This window comes from Rhopalosiphum maidis, chromosome 3 (genome assembly GCF_003676215.2).
Source record: "Rhopalosiphum maidis isolate BTI-1 chromosome 3, ASM367621v3, whole genome shotgun sequence".
In the NCBI taxonomy this organism is placed as follows: domain Eukaryota; kingdom Metazoa; phylum Arthropoda; class Insecta; order Hemiptera; family Aphididae; genus Rhopalosiphum; species Rhopalosiphum maidis.
The window spans coordinates 19,361,742-19,384,240 of NC_040879.1; the positions used below are offsets into that span (position 1 = coordinate 19,361,742).

The 22,499-nt window shown below is 28.8% G+C and overlaps 1 protein-coding gene across 4 annotated transcripts in view; it reads right to left on the reverse strand.

Annotated features, from left to right (window-relative positions):
- Positions 1–383: 383 nt before the first annotated feature.
- LOC113556402 (inactive histone-lysine N-methyltransferase 2E-like) overlaps positions 384–22,499 on the reverse strand; it is a 51,176-nt gene continuing 29,060 nt past the window's right edge. For all 4 annotated transcript variants that reach the window (XM_026961315.1, XM_026961312.1, XM_026961313.1 and 1 more), the window contains 2 exons: positions 21,086–21,648; positions 384–1,881 (listed from right to left, as the gene is read on the reverse strand). In XM_026961315.1, the coding sequence (XP_026817116.1) occupies positions 1,660–1,881; positions 21,086–21,622 (759 nt within the window). In that variant the 5' untranslated portion in view covers positions 21,623–21,648 and the 3' untranslated portion in view covers positions 384–1,659. The remainder of the gene's footprint in view (positions 1,882–21,085; positions 21,649–22,499) is intronic.

Consider the following 22,499-nt stretch of genomic DNA (forward strand, 5'->3'; position numbering starts at 1 on the left):
ACCTACATTTATTAGGTTTAGAAAAATTCTAAAATAGGAGAGAGCTTTTTCTTGTTTTATATTTTTCGTTTATATATTGTTTTTCTATTCAACACTAGTTGTACAATAGCAGTTTTACCCAGGGTATCCTTAGAAATAGATTAACAGTAGTGGTAACAGTAATAATTATACCGAGACAAAGATATACGATTATAATAGCTAAAAACTTGGTCAATTTTTAGTTGATGTTAAAAATGCTATGAATAAATATTACCTAATATATAATTAAAAACTAATAACAAAAAAAAGAAAAGAAAAAGATATAACGTAAAAAAGCGTAAGTAGTTATTTTCCATACAATTATTTGATAAAAAAAAAAATAATAATAATAATAATAATAAAAATATAATAACATTGCATAATATTCGTTTTTAAACTTAAAATAATAACTAGGTATAACGAAATAATGATATATAATAATAAACATGATACATGACAAGCTAAATTCACATTGATTTCACACTTCCCCTCGAGTTTTACCGGTCGCGTTGACCGTTGCAATATTATTATGTAAGGACGATAATATATTTTAATATCAATTTTAAGGCGACGACAATATAATATTTTTAAATTGCACGTACCTTGTAGTGTATAGTATGATATTATTTTAATAAGTCGCGCGCATCGTCATCGCACACGGATACCTACCAAAAAAAAGTACGTTTCGATGAATGTACATTATTAAAACTTGAAATTACTTAAAAGTCGGCACTGACGCGCGGGTGGTACCTATTTAGTCACCCAACTTAGCATTATCGTATAAGATGCGCATTTTCGGTCGTCGCGAGTAATAATAAAGTCACGTCAAAAACACGCAACACAATAAAAAATATACAATACTTAGTTGGTAATAATAGACGATACCTTCGTATATTTTTGGGTACCTGTCGGTAACGGCCAAAACGTTGATTCGCTCAAACCGCTGCACGCTGTTTGCATTATCGTTATTTGTTCGATTTTTTTATTTCTATAAACAGCGTTTTATATATGTTTTTTTTTTATTTTATACAATTCAACACGCGTTTGTTCGACTCGACGCATTTAATCCTACGGGGCCGGGATAAATTTTTTCGTACTCTTATACTACTATATTATTATTATCATTATTATTATTAAATCTAACTCTATGTAATGTACGTGCTGGCGGCAGAAATGTGTATAATACAACGATATCAAAGTCCGATGACGGGGGGGGGGGGTCGTCGATAATAGGTACAACAATAAATTTAAGTCTCTGACCGCATAAACTCATCGATCAATGACGACGATAATATAATAATAATATTAAAGTCGTAACGATTTTTTCATTAATTTCCTTTTTTTCTTTCTTTTTTATACAAATTTTGAAAAAAATTGGACGATCGCGTTTCGCCTGTAGTTATGTGTCTCCTTCATCTGCACGTACACAAAACCACGAAAATATTAAATACCTATCGATTTTTGTTACTATACAGCCGTCGCCGATCGTCATCCAATGATGATTATTGTTATTATTATTTAGGTATTAATTGTTGTAAACGATTCGTATAAACGGGTTCATGACGATATCGTAGAATGGAACTTATAATATAGTATCATATAGTATAATAATATTGTGTACTACGACTGCGCTCGTCTCGGTTAGGCGTGGTGTCTAGTCTGTTCCCGGTCGTCTTGTGCGGGGGGGTTCGCGGGCGCCGGTCGGTTTTGCGCCGCACGCTCCTGCTGCAGCCTGCCCGCGATTTCCAGCGCCCGACTCGGTTCCGGTCGACGGTGGTGGTGGTTGTTGTTCTGCAAGTTCACCGGTTCCGGTTGCATTTCCTGGTTGAACATCGGCAACCAACAGTGTCTGGACCTCTCGTTCTGAAAAAAAAAAAACACAATAATAATATTGCATTACGGTATGGTGGTCTGCTGCAATGATTGGTTAATATAATTATAATCAATACATTAAATATTTAATTTAATATTAAGGTGGGTACATCATTTCTTTCTTTTTTTCTTTTTTTTTTTTATGAGTTTTTACGTTTTTCACAGATTTTGACGATAGTATGCATTTAGTCACATATTACTAAATAAGAACATCCACATAATTAACGTTTAAATTTCGTTGCATAATAAAACAGTCTCCCATTTTACCGTTTTTTACCCTTTGCCACTGAAGATGAGGGGCACATTATTCAAACACATGAATAACTGAATATATAGTGGTCATAACCTAACCTAACCAAAAGTAACGTGCGAAAAATGTCTGCTTTCTATTGCGATTTGCGATTATGTACAATACACGCAGGTACCAGCGATATCATTAATATAGGGTATATAACATATATATTATATAGTATTATATTATACGGAATAAAATCTAATTACATAATAGTTTATTTATCCCCGTAGTTCTCGGAATTTTTTTACATTGTGTTTGATATGTCAACTCGGTACATTCACAAATTAAGAAGTTGATTTAATTTTAACTTCTTTACGTGACTACTGACAAGTTACTTTTGAGTTTCTGTTAATTTAACTATTAACATGACTTTTTTGTTTTTTAACTAAAGTGAAATCAAAAAATAAAATCTTCATTACACAAGAAATAAAGTTAATTAATTTTTTTATTCAATTTCATTTTATTACATTTCAGTTGTTTTCGTTTTCATGTCAACAAATATTTCGAGTAAGTTTAGTACGAATTAATATTTTTCCAATGAGTAAAAATTTCAATAAAATACTTTATAGAACCTAAAGAAATTATATTGTATAATAAAAATTATATAGTGTTCAGTTGGTAAAAAAATAAAGTAGGCTAGTATTATAAACATAAAAATAGCTTTTTTTTAAACTTAATAAAACAATTCTGTATTAACTTTTAAATAAGTTTTTGACTAATGGATATATTGATTCTGAGTGGAAATTGTGGAACCGTTTTTCGCATTCAATGTTTTTTCATTGAATTGTAAATTTAACACATACATCACATGACCTATTCAATTACGATGAGTACTCAACATCTATACTTTACAATAGTGTCATACCTGGTTCAAAAATAAAAAATAATATACTCGTATAATAAACTTCTCATAATATTACAAAGATCAACTTAGCACTCATAACGGGCGACGTTAATTGACCTCGACACATAGTGATGAAATGGTATGTACCTTTATATTTTGCAATACATACATACTCGATATACAAAGTATAATATCATATATGTTTGTACATGGAAATTATTTAAAAATATATTTTTACAAATTATTATAATATTCAAACTATGAGAACGCATAATATATATATATATATTTTTGTTCAATTTATTGAATTAAATTCTTATAATTATATTGCTGTAGAATACAATAGGGTATGATGGAACACACCACGAACAAGATAAAAAAAAAAGACTCGAAAAAGTAATGGATCAATTAACACTACAGCGACGAGGGTATCTGCATTGATTGATTTGTGTAATGACTTATTGTAATATAAATTATATTCGTGTTCTAATGATTGAACTTTATGGTAATTAATAATTATATTATGTAAAATATGTGTAGTTTCTTACTCGCAGAAATGTATAATGCATTTTGATTTCTGATGATATATTATATATTATTATAAAAAACAAATGTGTGCGAGATAGTCGGAAAGTACGAGTATATATGAAGTCGAATAAATAAATAATAATAATTGGTCTAGCACGTGACAATTAATATAATTATTTTGTTAAACGTTTTTGTTTTATTCTTTGAAACTTCTAAATTACATATTGAATAATAAATTCGATTGTAATTAATTTTATCGGTATTATATTTTGTGGTGAATGAAATAAAAATAAATTTTTTATGCGGACATACAGAAAAATGAAAGCTGATTTAGAATTAAAAATTACTGTTTAAAATTTACTTAAAGTTGTGTTAATCTGTAAAATAAAATACCATTCACATCTACCATTGGTCATTAGACATTAACATAATAATATTATTAGTTCTATACCTACCTACGTTTATTAAAACGCGCATATCATATTATTGTTCTTGTTGTTGTTGTTTGTTTTTATTAAATTATGTTTTCAAAGTTGTAATAATTGTTAATTTATTTATGTATGTCTTCCTACACACATTATGTATCCTACCTATCTATAGAATTGCGCAAAAGAAGAAATTGAAATGTCAACGTCGTAATTTAGTTGAATTTACATTAAAAAACATTGTATTATTATTCATTGCAATACTATATAGCTATTACATAATATAGAACATTCCTGCGGGTTAAATTAAAACAATAATAATAGTCGAGGCGCGGATTGCCAAAAATATATAGAGTAAACATATTTTATTCATTTTTTTTTTTTTTTGTAAACTTTTTTGGTATTTGTCTTTTATATCATATTATGTTTAATTGTTATTATTTTATCAAGGATTTAAAATTATTATTATTTATAATCATAATATTATACGGGAAGGCGTACGTACATAACGCTACGGCGGTTTTTCATAAATTAATATAATAGTAATTATAAGAATGACTATTGTATATTATTTATTACTGACTAATAATGATAGTAATGTTTAGTTCTTCATTCGCGGGACAACAGGTGTCCCGCACTCCTATTCTTTCGACCCGCGCGTTCAGTACATGACAACAATATTAACGTCGTTGCCTAGATTTATAGACTCCACGCTGGACAAGAGGCGGGAACACCGTTCCGGGTGGCAAAATTTCAAGGAAATCCCCGGGCAAGTCCGGAAAATAGTATAATATTCTTTTGTCATTTTACAAAATTAAAAAGTTGTTTTATTGGCGCCATAATAATTACACTAGGTAACATAATATGTGATACAATTTTGATGTATTATAAACTTCAAAAAATGATATTCACCATTAGATGGGTGGGTGCATCCATGTGCAGCAAGAGATAGTGTAATACTTTTGAGGGGCTTATTCATTTATTGTTGAATACTCTCCATTGCGTACACGTTTTCAGTTATTTCGCCAATAATTAAGTACAATTACATATTATAATCATATAGGTTCACATATAGAAAATATTATTATGTACCTAAATATAAACTCAAAGAAATTGTGACATTTTTTGTCGTATATATTGCGGTATGCGTCGATTTTATAGTTCAATATACATAGTATTATAATATTATTATAGTACATAATATGTTTACGACAGAAAAATGTTAAAACACAGTAGATAATTGACATGACGGAAAATTACGACCTGTCTCGGATTCGACACACTTTTAAAACAAATCAGAATTGTACTCCCATTGACCGTACGTTAGAATGATAATATATGTATTTTTTTTTTTACATCAATACGACAATACCGTCGACCGGCACGGTTTTATTCACGGCCACTGCGGCATTGCGTATGTCTTGCAAACTGTTTTGATCGGCTAACGGTCTGAAAACACGTTTGTCATGCTATAATGGTGTGCATATTATTATTTAGGCATACGGATCACTGTAGTGACGTAACCAGTACTATTACCTCGAGGGAGGAATATATTCAGATTTAAAATGATTATGTAAGATTTGAAAAAAACAGGAACTCTATGCCCTCCTCTTCACTCACTGACACATACATTTTGCCTGTACCAAATGTGAGTAACATGTAATTATACATTTTTAATAACTTTACACAACAATACTTTTTATTTATTAGTAATTTGGTCATATTATTTAATCGATGTTTTGAATACCTATAGATAATTCACAGGGTCAATTTTTATTTATAGTGTGGGGAAATATATCATTCTTATGTAGTTGAAAAAAGAAACGTTACGAAATTCGCGAAGTTACAAAGGTAATTGGAAAAGTATTATGACAGCCATATTGTATCATGATGTATTATAAATTATTAATGTAATATAATAAATAAAAACATATATTCAATACCTTTTTATATATTATTTTTATTTTTTTAAATGTGTTTTAGATTCTGAACGGAGTGATAAATGTATTGATTTTACAAAGATGTGTGTTTTTTTTTATTTTTTTTTTTGTATTTTTGTGCCTGTCATCACGTTTTGGAGTAGTAATAATGCTTCGATTTTCGACTTCAGCCCCCCTTAGAAAAAGGAAAATTCATCTACTCATAAACGAATCATTTTAAATACTTGAAATTTTCACCAAATGTTTATATTAGTGTTATCTATTTACGATTAAATTTTCAAAATATTTTGACCTTTTTTAAGCTACTTATACACAATTGAAATTTTATACTTTTCTAAGTTTTTTTTCTTGAAATGTCGATAATAAAATTTGGCTGTCCAAAAAATCTTTAAAATTTAATACAAGGCTTATTATAAGTTGTACTTATCGTAATAAAAAAAAAATCAAAAATCATTTGTTATTATTTTTGCTTATAAGCATTTAAAGTTCACAAAATATATCAAAATCGCTAAAATTTGGAAGGAATTTTAAAGTTGAAAACTCATAAAATGTTTGTGATTTATACCTTAAGTTAAAAAACCCAATACAAAGTTATCCATAAGTTTTCCTTCAAGTAACTGTAAAAGAAAAATTCCAGCGTCAATATAGAAAAAATGTTATGAGCGTATGAAATGAAAATTTTTTTCGAAATCATGTAAGATAATGATATATTACAATTTAAATATAGGTAATAATATAATATATATTACTAATTATCATTGACTGACAAATCATCTCCGTTCAGAATCGTTTTTCGTATCCGATGATACCTGTCATTGCATTCAAATTTAACACATCCATTATAGAGACCAGTGACCTTCTCTCCATCTCTACGTTACAACAGAGCGATACCCACTTGCCCAATTTTTTTTTTTTAAAACCAATTACGGTTTACAATAAACTTCAAATCTTCTTCATCTGTCTGCTTAATATACCCTAAAATTAGGTAGGTACGCTTATCGTTTATCTTTTTCACTAGCCGCTGATAACTTACAGGCACCTAACAAATAACTATAATTCGATTAGTTTTTGAAAACTTAACATCATTTTTGGGGGTCGCGAACTAATTGTTCAGAAAAACCCCTTCCCACCAGGGCGACGACTATGGAGAGGAGAAAAATATAAATAAAAACAAAACATGCCCAACATTATTATAAATAGTTATAATATTGCAACATATATTATATTTATATATACATATACTAGTTCTAGCGGTGCAGTATTACGTATATTATTGTATACACATATCATCATACATATAATATATTATTACTCGCGCGTGTTTATTTTAATGGAGTTGTCGGTTTCGATACACACACACACACATACATTCACGGAGTACTATAATAATATACACTCGTATTGCATCGTATATACACATATAATTACTGTACATAATTTATTCCGACGACGAAGATGATCTGACGACCGCGGGCGCGAGAGATGGCACCATGGGAAATCTGTGTGGACCACCTCGTCGTCGTCACCACTCCGACCCGGATCGGCGCCACGTCGTCATTTAAATGTAATGATATTATTATAATATAACACAACACATACGCCAATCGGTGGACGTATTATTCGCTTGTGTGTGTGTGTGCTTTCGACGGTTGATTGGATGGCTCTGCGTACTCGTCGTCGTCGTCATCGCCGTCTTATACACTTGGACGCGTGTAATCGAACGGTAGCGTATATTAAATGCACGTCGTGTGTGTTATTGCGACGGTATATTATTCGTGTAATATAATAAATATATATATATATATATAAATATCGTACTGTAGGTAATATGTAATATGTATATATGTTATTCGTATTTTAATAATACAATAATAACAGTTTGTAATCACGCGCACCACCCGATCTCGGCGGCGTGCGAATGTTAATACGATATTATTATGTTATATTACACGATATGATAGACATCGTGCGGGTGGCGGACGCGGTTGTACGTATTTGCGTCATGTGTATTACCCATACGTATAACGTATACCTATCTTGTTGTATACAATACGTATAATATTATGTACACACACACAGCGCTCGTCGACATCTCTAAATATACTGTAACGTATATACACGTGACCGGGCACGCGTATGTGTACACGCCGTACAATAAGTCATCTTATAACGGCAATATTATAATAATATTGTGTTATACGTCTGTCGATTTATTACGCTACATCGCATTATTATTGTTATTATGTTTTTCGATTCCGTGTTATCACACACACGCGCGCGCTGTACTATATGTGTGAATTGCTTCCCTTCCGTTTTTGAATTTATTAAGGGTGATAATTCACCAAGTATGCTCGTTCACGACGAATTTTCCTTTATTATAGTGTAAACATTTTAATAACTAACTACTCGTTCGAATTTTGAATAAGGTATACATCGGCATAAAAAAAAAAAAAACATTTACAGTAAAATGTTAGAGTGGTTTTTGAAATCAGAAATTTGTATCCAAGACATTCCTTAAGATGAACAAAAAATCTCAAAATATTTTAAAATACGGTCTTTGTAGGCACATTTAAACATTCCAAAAATCAGAATTCGAATAAATTATTATTGAATAGAATGAGCATGTTTGGTAAATTACTGTATGTATATTTTATTATTTTATAAATTATAATAATCAAATTGTCTAATATTATAAAATATAAATATCAAAGGGACATCTATTCAATATTTTACGTAACCCACAAAAAAATCATTAACGACCTACAGTTTGGGAACCTCTATTTTAGATAAAACAAAAGATAAATTTATCTGAATGAATAATTAAAAACAGAAATTATTTAGATAAAAATATAAGGAATTAAGATTTTCGTGTGTTTGTTGATACATATACTATACACTCCAATTTCTAGAACCATAATTGTCCATTTATTTAATATTTTTGATGTACACTTGAACACAGGCAATGTTTAAACTTAGCTTAGTTTTTCAACCTACAAAGGTTGTTATAAGGCGGCTCATGTAAGAATTTCGACATGGATCACGAAAATTGAATATTTTTTTGAGTATAAGTTACTACTAATGATAAAAATAAAAAATAATTTTATATAATCTATACAACAAGTAGTTGACCGATTTTGAAAAAAATATCAGAAAAATGAAAATAGTATTAGTTCTAACTTCGATAAAAAATATACTAAGTGCTACATCCAATCCACAAAAGACGGTTGACTATCTATATACAGAGTGATTCTTTTATCAAACAACACTTATTATTTCAAAAAGTATTGACTTTTTTCAACATTTTTAGTTTTATGCTTTTCTAAAACTATGTAAAATTTTATTTTTTTCACTCTTATATTTAATAGTGAAATTACTATCAACTTTTGATTTTCAAATGGCAACCTATACTTAAAATGTTATAAAATAGTAGGGATATTTTTTTTATGAATTCTTACGTTCAAATTATTATTTTTCATTTAACCGTTCACGAGTAATAGCTGCTCAAAGTTGGGTGGTTTGAGTTTTTCAGGTGTTAGTCAAAGGTTATTACGGCTGTGAGACATTGATTAGAACACAATTATTATTTGCAAAGACCAGTAGTTCAAATTATAAATCGTTATCGTTCGACCAAAGGTACTAATATCTTTGTAGTTTAATTTGTACTGCCTACTACCTATACGAATACGGAATACGAACTATGAACTATCGTGGACTATAGCACTATAGTATCCGTAATATTATGAAATATGATTAATAATAAATCAGATGAAATAGATCTTATTTGTGTGACTACTGGTCTTCAGAAATAAGAAATATTATAAAAACCGAAAACCGCTCAACTTTGAAAAGCTACATTTCGCTAACGAATTAACAAAAAATAATAATTTGAACGTTAAAATTCATAAAAAAATATCCCTACTATTTTATATCATTTCAAATATAGGTTGTCATTTGAAAATCAATAGTCGATAGTGTTTTCACTATTAAATATAAGAGTGAAAATAATAAAATTTTACATAGTTTTAAAAAAGCCTAAAACTAAAAATTTTGAAAAAAAAAAATTGAAAAAGTTAATACTTCTTGAAATAATGAGTGTTGTTTGATAAAAGAACCACTCTGTATATATCTATATATTTAGTTCCGAAATATGAATTTATTCTTACAAGGAAAATTAGTGAGGATATTGGCACCACTTTATTTTGCCAATTGAGATATTTTATGTAACTGGTAGTAATTTATGTATTGTGGTAAACAATTCAGCAATGGCCGTATCAAAATATAAATCATAATTCTCTGTGTACTATTATTTTTTTAAATTTAATTATAATTATTTATTTGTTTTAATTTACGTGTTTATACTTATTTTTTCATTTAAAAAGAATTTATGTTTAGTTATACTCGTATGTCAAAAAAAGTTATAAAATAGGTATTAGTTGTATTCAAAACATAAGATGGTCAAAATGTATACACACTATTGTATGAACTAGTGAATTTTATTTTTATTTTAACATTGTGTGGGAATTTTATTTATCGGCCATCGTTATGGTGGCTGACCATGTATATATAGATTATAATTCTTACTGCTCGTAAAATGTGATATGAGTAGCTATTATTACCTTTACCTACCAATATGCCATGCGTATATAATATAGTATAATTTCTCTATAATTTTTTTTTCTAGGATCAAAATCAAATGAACGTGCCTTTATTATAGGGCTTAAACCGACCGCACGAGGGACGTACGTAGAAAAAAGTTTTGGGGGTATTTTTTAAAATCAGTTATTGAAAAGTAGAACTTTTTTTAATAAATATATAAAAAGTTTTATGAAAATTAGGTATACTTAAAATACTTTTTTTAAATACAAACATTGACTTAACAAAATCAACATTAAAATTGAATAAGTAAATAACCACACAAAAACCCAAGTATTTCGGGGGTGTTTGAACACCCAAAACATCCCCCTGTGTACGTGTGCTTGGGCCGCACAATATAGTAATGGTATCTAAGTGGTATGCGTATGTATTACATGTATGAATATTATTATATTCCATTATGATAAGAACAGGTAAATACAGGTAGATTAAATTATAAATTATATAAATATATACGATGTATATGTATCATGCGTAGTATACAATATAGTATGCAATGTACCTACACGCACCGGCGATGGTGGTGATGTCAATGACTCGGTTGACAATGTCCGCGCGCAAAAGCGAAAAACCGGTTCTTCCGATACACCGTGAAACACACTTACCACTTATTACGCTAAGTAGACGACATTTAGACGGAGTTTTTCCGAAGCGGGCGGCTGTCGGACGAGATGATAGCGATCAATGCAGTGCGCGCGAGCGAATGTCGGCGACCGACCGACAGACTTTCGACCGACTCGCGTATACCTTCATGTACCTACATATATCATTATCATAATAACGCCAGTGGTAAAGTTTGGTTTTAAGACATCCTCGGTATCGTATATTCATCTACCGGGTGACGTAAGACACCCTCATAATTTCAAATTCTATTTATGTTTTAAAAAATATTTATTTTGTATAATTTTAAATTTTTAAAAACCAAATTTTTTTAAAATATTATTTTTTATCCATAACATTTTTTTTTCTAACGACAGGAAGCCCTTTTAACTCCTTATTCAAAAGTAGAATATTTTTTTGAATACTTCGATACATACAAATCGAATTTTGAAAGAGTGGTTTGTAAGCTACAAATATTTTAAATTAGGTTGAGCAGAGAAGAGTCGTATAATTAATAGGGGTACTCCGCTAAATGTTTATTCACTTCTCCGTTTGTCTAAACTTTAAATACTTATAACTAATAAGCTATTTGTTTAAAATTTGATTTTTATCTATAAAATAGTATAGTATATTATTATTGTGATTGATCGCATTATAGTATCACGTGACATTAAACCGAAGAATCGAGTTATCGATGGTAAATTATTTTATTATAGATAGAAGCACTAAATTAGTTAGTACAATAATGGAATGAAGTGGAATAGGTTAAAAGGTATAGCTGAAAATTGAGGTAATCGAAAAAGTCAACGGTTAACAATTTAATAACTACTGCAGTTAACGTTCTAAAATCATTTAAAATATTAATTCGATGATACTAAATATTAGGTATATATATAAACGTACTTTGTGACAGTGCAACAATCTTGCATGCGAAAGAATATTGAAGAACAATAAAAGTATATAGTTATGACTTAAGATTTATGAAATATATTAAATTTTCATCATTAGATTTCTAGAATCAATGTTTTTTTTACCTTCACTAAAATAGTTTTAGTAATATTAGTTTTATTATAGTCGTTATTTTGTATATTATATACTTATATATTATCATAAATGTCTCATGGAAATTAATGTTATTAATCGGATTGAATAACACGAGAACATTAAAATAAAATATATATGGGGGTACTGTTTCCTAAACTAGCAATTGTAAATTTTGATTTTAAAAACAAATAGGTAATATTAATTTTCTAAAATATGTATATTATTAAAAAAACTGTACTAAATGATTCACATTCCAAAGCGTGGATTATAAAATGAATATATTTTATATATTTAAATTATTTTATAATTTTATAACTGTATACACTGTAATTGGAATGACATAAGAACGTAACGATTATAAAATATCAATTTTACTTACGATGTACATTTTTTATGTGTTTTTTCACGGTTTGGAACAGTGTATTTATTTTAATCTTTAATATTGTGGGTAATTTCTGTTAATTGGTTCTACTAAATAACCGTTGTACATATTAAAACCTGATAAATAGCAGAAGTGAGTTCTATGGTTTATTATTATTATTATTTTATTTGTATAGTTAATTTACAATATTGCTTCACTGCACAGTGTAAAACTAAATCTGATCGCGGTCTTTTTGAAAGTCACCAACATATTAAGAAATATAAAAAGATTTCGCGAATTTTATTTAAAACAATTTTTACTTTTTGAAGTTAATATATGGTTCTTATTCAATACAAACTTTATAATAGTTATAATATAAGTATTAGTCATCTATTTTCTATACGGTGTCGATCACCAACATCACTATCATTATCTTAGTTCTCTAGTTTCTTTCGATCAGAAGCTGGGCATGTGGTTTACTCGTATTTATTTTGTTCTCATTAAACGAGCTTCAAAGATATCAAAGGGTTCACCATGAAAAATTAAAGAGTCATTATTTGAAATTAAAAATTATTTTAAACTTATTATTAAAATGTAAATTAATATAATGTTTATAACCATGGGCGCACATTTGAGGTGGTGGTAGGTGGAAGACGCGGCACTTGTCTCCCTGGAAAATAATATGAATTTATAATTTAATAAATAATATCATACCTCCCATACTACCTAACCTAATAACCTAGATAGTTTCATTCAGTACATAATATAGCATATGCCATTATTATGTTTGGAATGAAACGAATATAATTTTTATTTAACGAAACTGAATAATACATTTGATTATATAATTTTTTTATGAATTATTAAAATTAATTAAAATTAATTTTATGAAAAATGTATTATTTGTACATTTTTATATAGACCTAACATGAAATCATTATTTAGTTGACTCTTGAGAATTTTTTATTTTGCTCTTCCCTAAAATTTAACCTATAGGCGTCTAAATTACATTAATATGTATGAATTTCAGTAAATAAATAATTAAATAACTATTGCTTTATTTATTACGATTAGTTGGTTAAGTATACCTATTTATAGGCAGTTAATGTTGAAATTTTTTAAATTAAACAATCTTATAATATTTTTATAACAGTTCTATGATAATACCTAATATAATATTGCATCGTCCTGTAACTATAAGCGTATACACGTGTATAATAGACACGCGTATTGGAATAATTATAATATGTTCATTGTTCATCGATTGATTAATTTGGGCATTAAACTATTTATACGCAAAAAATTTAGGATTTAAGATATTTAAATACATTTGTAATTACACGAATGATATAATTTAAATATACTTAGGTATTTATTACGTTTATCGACGTAATTCAGGAATATTGTGATTGCTAGTATTTCCATATACCTATCTACCGCGAGATGCGAATACCGATAAGTAAATAATAACATATTTTGGATTTTAATTAGGTACACGTATATCTTTTACAATAATAATTTTGAATCTATAGATTATTCTTTTAATGTAGACTAAACCGATAATGAGGGTTGAAAGAAATTATGTTGAAAATATAATAGCTAGTTACCTTTTTAGTATATAGGTTATAATTGCATTATGTAGCCGATTTGTTCAACTTATTATATTAGTTGATCTTAGCTATTTTGAAAAATAGGTTAAGTTTTAGATATATTTTAAGATTATTAATCTCTAATAGTTGTTCTGTGATTGCAAACAAATCTATTGCTAACTATTTATTTGATGTTTTTAAAATCATAACATTTGGCTGTGAAATAGTGTATAATATAGGTACTACATATGAAAATGTTTTTGTAATAAATACATGCTATTATACAAAATGTATAATGCTAACAATAATTTTATCAATATTTTATTCAATTTTAACTTTTTATTTTTGTATAAAAATGTTAATTTAATTCGTACTTTTACAACATTTATATGGTTTTATTTATTTTACGTGATTACGGAGTGTTAAGTTCAGAGCAATAATAATTATTATTTCCATTGAACATTCTATTTCGAGTGCAATATAATTTGTCTTTCTATACATTTTGTGCGATAAAATATGATGTGGGATTTGTATAATTTATTTAAAAAATATATATATTTTAGTATAATATTGAATTACTGAAATACTACTGGAATAATTTTAGGGGCATCATTTTGTATAATATGTCAGATTCTACATAAAATACGAGTTAATAATGTTTAATAATAATTGTTTCTTAAAATTAAAAATTTTATAAACACGAAAAAAAAAAAAATAGACACGTTATATGAATATATTTAAAATGCAATTTACCAATTTAAAATTATATTATAAACCGTACAAATGTTTTATTGTTGGTTGTCAAAAGTTAAATTAATATATTTGTTTAAGGAAAAAATTATTATTTTATTTTTATTACACAATGAATATTTCTGATAGACATGGTTATAGAATTATTACTCTTGTAGAGAAACATTTAAACAACATCAAAAACTTAGGGTGTTTGATTTTTAGTTCAAACCAAATGGAAAACAATATTTTGAATATTGATAAAGAAATTGAACCAATGATGATATAGATTATAGGTATTTTTCCCATACTAATAGAAACTGTGTATTGCATAATCAATATCAAAATGCTTATAGTACTTATATACAAATTTAATGAATCATCGCTTCTAAATCTTTTAAACAGCTTATGTTATGTAGATAATAATATAATCTAAAACGTTTTGCTGAAATTGTGTCATTTATCAACTAATATTAGAATTATTTGCAACCAACTTTGTGGTGATATAGTCAGTTCTGTTCATCGACTAAACTTGTTCAGTTATAATAAAAATACGTGAATATTGAGAATAAAAATAAAAATAATAATAATAATAATAATAAAAAGTACCATTATTTTACTACTTAATAAAGGTACCATGTACAAAATATACATCATACGAGAACCTATCCATCTTTTTTTACCACCCACCCTGGCAATAATTCTAGCGTGTTCAAATAAATTATGAAAAGTAATTAAAATATATATATATAAGCCTCTACTACTAAAAATATAATAATCCAATTGAATATAATATTTACATAGAGATATTTATATATACCTATATATATTATATTAAATAAATATATTTTTTTTAAATCTCGGAGCTTGCAGGACACTATAAAAACACGAGGTTTGAAAAATTTTACCCTGAATATACTTAGTATTACGAGCACAACGTTATGTCGTTAAAATAAGATGGAGAGGGAAATATCGCATCAACACCGTATTTTTTTTTTTTTTTTTTAATAATCAGCCGATACGTACCCGTGTGTTTAATACCTTTCATTAAAATGACAAAAGTTCCAGGCAATGGGCCGGATCGTAAAGCTGCGTTTTATTGCCGTCTGCATAGCTAGGGAATTTAATAACTTTATCAGAGTCAGCCGGGCTGTAGCTCATTGCAGGGGCCACCATACTACCTCACCGTCATCGTCGCCCCTTCCTCACTAAGTTCTCCACCACTACCGCAACTGGTCGTCCAACCAGCCCGTCAGCCAACAAACGCACATTATATAGGTATGATACAAGTAATAATATTATATACATATAATACACAATATTATGGTATATATACCTTCGTCATGCATGTTAACTGTCAACTATTTTACGCAACAACATTTATGACGGAAAATATAACTACAAAAATTTTGTTTTCAATGTGTCTATATAGTATATACATATACATAGGTATATTGTATATATATATATATATACAAACACACAGTATACATTATACCTAGGTAGTAGGTACATAAATAGTTGGGACGGTAAGAATGTAAAGAATATTATACTGCTGCTGCGGACTTATTATATAATATATTATACGATTCCAGAAAAGCTATTTTCTAGATTGTACACGATTCGAGTTTAATTATATAGGTGTTCGTTTTTATTGTTTTTTTCCGGTCCACCTCTTTCGTAATGGATATTTTCTCGTTGTTATTGGGACAATAATTTCAGGACACAACACAGATAGGTTGGCGTTAATCCCAATAACATCACATCCCTCGTTTTTATTTTATAAAATATAATATATTTATACTGATATAGTCGTCCGTCGGGGACTGAAAAAAAAAAGAAGCACACATCATAACGCTTTTAATATTACAGCAGAGTAACGTATAATTGGTTGTTTAGACAAATTAACACGATTTTACGTGTACCTAATTATATACCATTAGATGTGTAAATATGACATTTACCACGAAGAAGCAGCGGGATAAGATACATATATTATACAATATGCATTATACATATAATATTATACTATTATTAAAACCTCTAAGTTATAATTTTCTCAGTCCCATAGGCGCAATTTGAGTTTTAGTGATTATCGATTACCGATTTGCTAATACTAATAGTATTTAGAAAAATATAAATACTTGCAGATATGCAAATGACCACTAAAATATTATGGTACTGTTATCAGTTTATCGATTATGAAAAAAACTTATCATCAAACATGACCGATGACCATTACAACTAGTCATCAGTTGCAGTTCAAGTATCCAACTAAAATTATAGTTCTAAAATTCTTTATTATAATATTAGTGTTGCGGTTGCCCAACAGATAATGATAAGACAATTTTTAAAGTAAACGAACATAAATTTCGATTTCATAAATACTTAAATACGATATTCAACTATGGACTTGCTACTTAAATGCTTGTAAGTATTATTTGAAATTAACGATAATAATTCTATTATATTTAATTCTGATAACCACAATCACCAAAGTTTTTTGAAGAAACATTGAATATGCTCAAGAAATGGTAAAATATGAAAATAAAAACACTTAGTGACTTGAATTTAATTTGTTAAAAACATATCAAATACATTTTTACCCTGTACAATTTGTTTATATACCTACTTAATTGTGATTTGTGAATATAACATTTTAAATAAAAATAATTATTAAAAAACAATAATGCACTTTTTTAACCAGGCCTATTAACACGGACAGTTCTAAGCTTTTAAAATTTAAACCTTTTACAATCTGGGAGTCAGTTTACCACAAATAAAAGGTGTTTTGGAATCAATTTACCTATCCCCATTTTTAAACTACCTATCTTACTGACAAAAATACAAGTTTGCGCAATAATTATTATTCGTACCTACTTACAATTTGTTTAATTCATTTTTCGTTGCACATATAGCTTATATGTGGTTCGTATCCTTAAAATAAATTATAAAACTACAAACCAATAACCATGCAGTGGACACAAGAAATACTTTTTTTTTAATGATATTGAAATTGGGTTAACAGAATCATGATAAATATATGTATAAAAAAAACAATATCAAACGCTTGTTAGGATTCCGAGTAAACGATGTCAACGAGTTACAAGATAATAAATTGCAAACTCTATAAATTAGATATTTTTCTAGAATTACATTACAAACAAAAAATCAACAAATTGATTTCATAGTTAATTTTAATTTGAACCGTGTATTATTCGTTTATATAACATTTATAGAACCGCTTGTGTCTTAGGCAAACTTAAACAAATTACAAATTTCCCATATTTTAGTTTTAAAAATTATTATTTTAGTTAAAGTGTCTAGTTATATATATTTTTATTATAAGCTAAGACTTTATACAACTTTACCATTTAAATGCAATAATAATTTCATGATATAATTGTATTTTATATTGATTAGTTTAAGTACAATTTGTACAGTCACGAGGAAGCTGCAGTACAATTTATTTTTAATGTAAAACGTGATTTGTTGAATCTGTGGTTTATTTCTTGTGTAGTATAGTAGAATGAAAGATAATTGGATGTATATTATACTAATATTTATCAACACTTTTATAGATATAAAAGACATTAAAAAAAGTGTTACTACTTTTAATTGCAAAATGACTAGCGTAAATTTTTGATTTACTATCACCTATTTGTTTTATGATATTTGTAACGCTTAAGTATTAAAACTTTATATTTTAATGCAATTAGGGAGTATCATAATTCATAACAATATATCAAGTATTCCAAGTACCTCTATAGTCGTTATTTATTGTATTAAACCATAATATACTACATTAGTACCGTAGTTAAAGTTTAAAATATATGCCAAATAAATGACCGAGAACTGTCTTTTGAACACGATTTATATTATATAATGATGGCTTACAAATTTAATGTAATGAGCTGTATTAAATTAGTATGATTTATATTGAATTTTACCAAAATGAAAAAAATGTAATATTGCGGACCACTATATTTATAGTATAATTTACTATTGTATTTCCTTCAAATTCGCGTAAAGTATTATAATTTATCGTATACCGAAGGTTGACCAAAACTTACAAATCTTCGTATTCTATAATTATTTCAAGCGTGGCATGTATGAAAATACATTAATTTTCCAACAAAACATATTCAAACCGCTCAGATAGGTTTAGCGAAAACATAGCGTGCACTACGGTGTCAACGCGGTGTTGCAGTAAATATGCGCATCGAGTTTTAACACTGAATATATCTGTTCATTTTAGTTCTAGGAAAACAAATTCATTACCTACATAGCTATTGTTAAATTTAAACGGAATATCTACCCTTAAGTGTTGAATATTATTCGAATTGTCGGATACATTTGTTATCATAATAATATGTATTTAGGTAAGGCGGATTTCAACTTTGATTCTATCTACCAGTGTAATATATACGTTTGGAAATATGTTACCACAAAGAATACAATTATCACGTTTTTAATAGTTTAAACAAAACGAGTTCAACTAACCCAAGTCTGTGGTTGAGGTTACATTAATTAAAACACTATAAGAGTGAAGTGTAGGTACCTATACAGCGAAACACATTTCCCGGATGTCGTATCCGAATTATAATACGGAATAGCGAAATGCTTGTATTATTATCTGTCGACAGCAGATTGTTATATATTAAGTATATCGTTATTATTATATCTAAACGTATAAGTAGCTATATAAACCACAACGTCTACTTATCGACCGAAATTTCAAAAATAATTTTATTAAATAAAAATATGTATAATTAATCAAAAACATTAGTTAATATTTTCATTTTTTACCAACTACATATACGAGCATTTTGCACACAGAATTGATATAATTTAAAACAGTTTAGGCAATAATTTTATCGTATATGCTGCTGCATAATACTTTACGTTGACCAAAAAATTAATCAAAACTTACAAGGAATCTATTGTTTAAACTGGATGCCCAGACGCATATATGTGTACAATCATTCGTTATAATATTGTATTATTATCTTATAGACACATCGATTGCCGTATAATAATGACTAGTGCTACTCACTGTACTCTATTTACTCTAATGAAAGTACCAGTGACATTTCCCGTACCGTCCCCCGCTCCATCGGCCCAGTGCTATGACTCTACTAACTTTGTCGTATATATACAGAGTGATTTATCAAACATAAAATAAATATACTTAATGACTCTTATTTTCAAATTGTTAAGCTATTTTTATACTACTTAAGGTGGTGATATAAACTTATATTTTTCAAATAACAATTCCCTCCTCTTTTTTTACTAAGAATTATTTAGTATATAATATTTTTGAAAATTTAATGTATCTTAAAAAAATGTTTATCAGTTATTAAAATGCTTTTACTAAGAATGAATAGCACGCATTGGATATTTGAATCTAGTGTTAATTATACTTAACTATTTCTATAAATTATAAATTTTGGTTGATTCATTTTCAACTCACCATAGCCCTTAGGTTTCTCAAAGCTATTATTACGGGTCTACTATCCTTAGAATACAAAGTTAGAACATTTTTCGCTAAATAATTTACAATGGCAAAAGAAGATTCTTATTTGAAAAATTAGAAGTTCATATTTTCATAGAATACTCCTTAAATAGTGAAGAAAATCTTAAAAATTAAAAAAAATATAGCCTTTAAGTATATTATTAAAAAAATTAACTTATTTAAATGCAAATTCTACAAAGACAATTTTGAATAACATTAATAAAGAAAAAAGAAGAAGCAAATATATTGGTGAATCGCCGCATGTCTGCATATATTTGGATAAGAATTTGTTTAGTCTATTTATCAATAAGCGCAGGAAATATAATATTATTTTATTATTGACATGACGTGCATAATTTTATTGTTTCGTAAACTCAGTTTTATACAAAACATATGTTCCATTTTTTAAATTCTGGGCAAAGTACGAAGAATTTTTATGCATTTTACTTTATTAATGTGACACGATATATTATGATACATGAAAATTGCTTCAATATTCAACATAATGGGTGGTTTCTGATAAAAATTGGATCTTGATGGTATTTTTAAATAAAAAATCGAAAAATAAAGAAAAACAATAATTTTTATGCAAAAGCCGTTTTTGGTTAAATCGACTTTTTATTCTAAAGATTTACGGTAAGGTACGTATTATTATCGATGTGACTGACTTACCTCGATGAACGGCGGAAAACCGGGCGTGGAGAAATGGGGCTGCGCATGGTGCCACAGGGTGCCGGGGCTAGGCAGTGGCAACGGAAATGGGTACATGGGTCGCGGGTAACAGACGGCTGCGTGTGGCTGATGAGCCAGTACACCGCCGCATATTACATTTCCGTTGACGGCCACCCGCCGTCCACCGCCGCTGCCGCCGGGCTCCAACGGGTTTATCGACGGCGTGGTCGGCGGTTCGACGGCGCCACGGTAGTCGGTAGTCACGGACAGGCTGCTACTGGACCGGGTGTGGTGCAGCGGCGACTGTTGGTTAAGCTGCTGCACAGGCTGGTGGTGTGACGGTGGTGGTGGCGGCGGCGGTGGCACCTGGTGATGGTGGTGGTGCTGGAGCCCGATGAGCGCCGAAGTCGGTGGCCGGTTGACGGACTGCCGGCCGTGGTGCACCTGTTGCTGATGGGTGGTCAAGAGAACGACCGTCTTCGATTCGGCGGATGGCATCGCGGCAGCGACATTCGCTTCGCTCTTCTCCGTTATCATGTCCAAGAACTTCAACTCCTCGTGCGCTGAAACACACGGCACGAATACGGTGAACACCCAACGACATAGTGCGACGGTGGCCGTCATATTATAATATTATCGTATTATATTCTTACGCAGACGCGCACGAGGTTGCGTTTTATTTATAGTTTTATACAAACGCCGATCGATAGAAATTTCTTATATTATACATTATCTACAAGCGACCACGGTTAATGACTATTAACGGATAGTTAGTTTACTACTTACATAATATATTATATATATTTATATATGTGTGTGTGTATTAATGTGTTATAATATTAATACACAAGCACTTTTTTTTTTGTTTTAACACTATAACCTGTAACACAGTAAGGAAAAATGTCGACTGTCGTGTATAATTGCATACGCGAAAAACAAACCGTACGCATATTACCGTTAAGGCAGGTACATGAAATATAAAAATCAATTGCCCAACCACTTAAACAAATACAATAGATCAAGATTTATAACTCACAATGCCTTATGAAATTATTAATTTTAAATATCATGTGTAAAACTATTCACTTTTAAAACGACAAATCGGAAATCTGTACATTATCTATACGTGTTTATATGAATATAATATATACATAGTCGTGTAAATATAGTCCTAGAAACAGCCTTGATCAAATTTGAATAACAAAACAATATAATAAAAAGAAAAAAGTTATTTAGGCTTGGTGTATGCATAAAAAAAAAAAAATGAAATACCTAATGGCTAATATTAATGAACGATATAATTTACTGAAATTTTCTATAAAACTGTAAAATATCATCACTTCTAATATTGATTTATACATTTCTTTCAATCATAAATCATTGTATAATCGGAAAATGATCTTTCACATGTGAC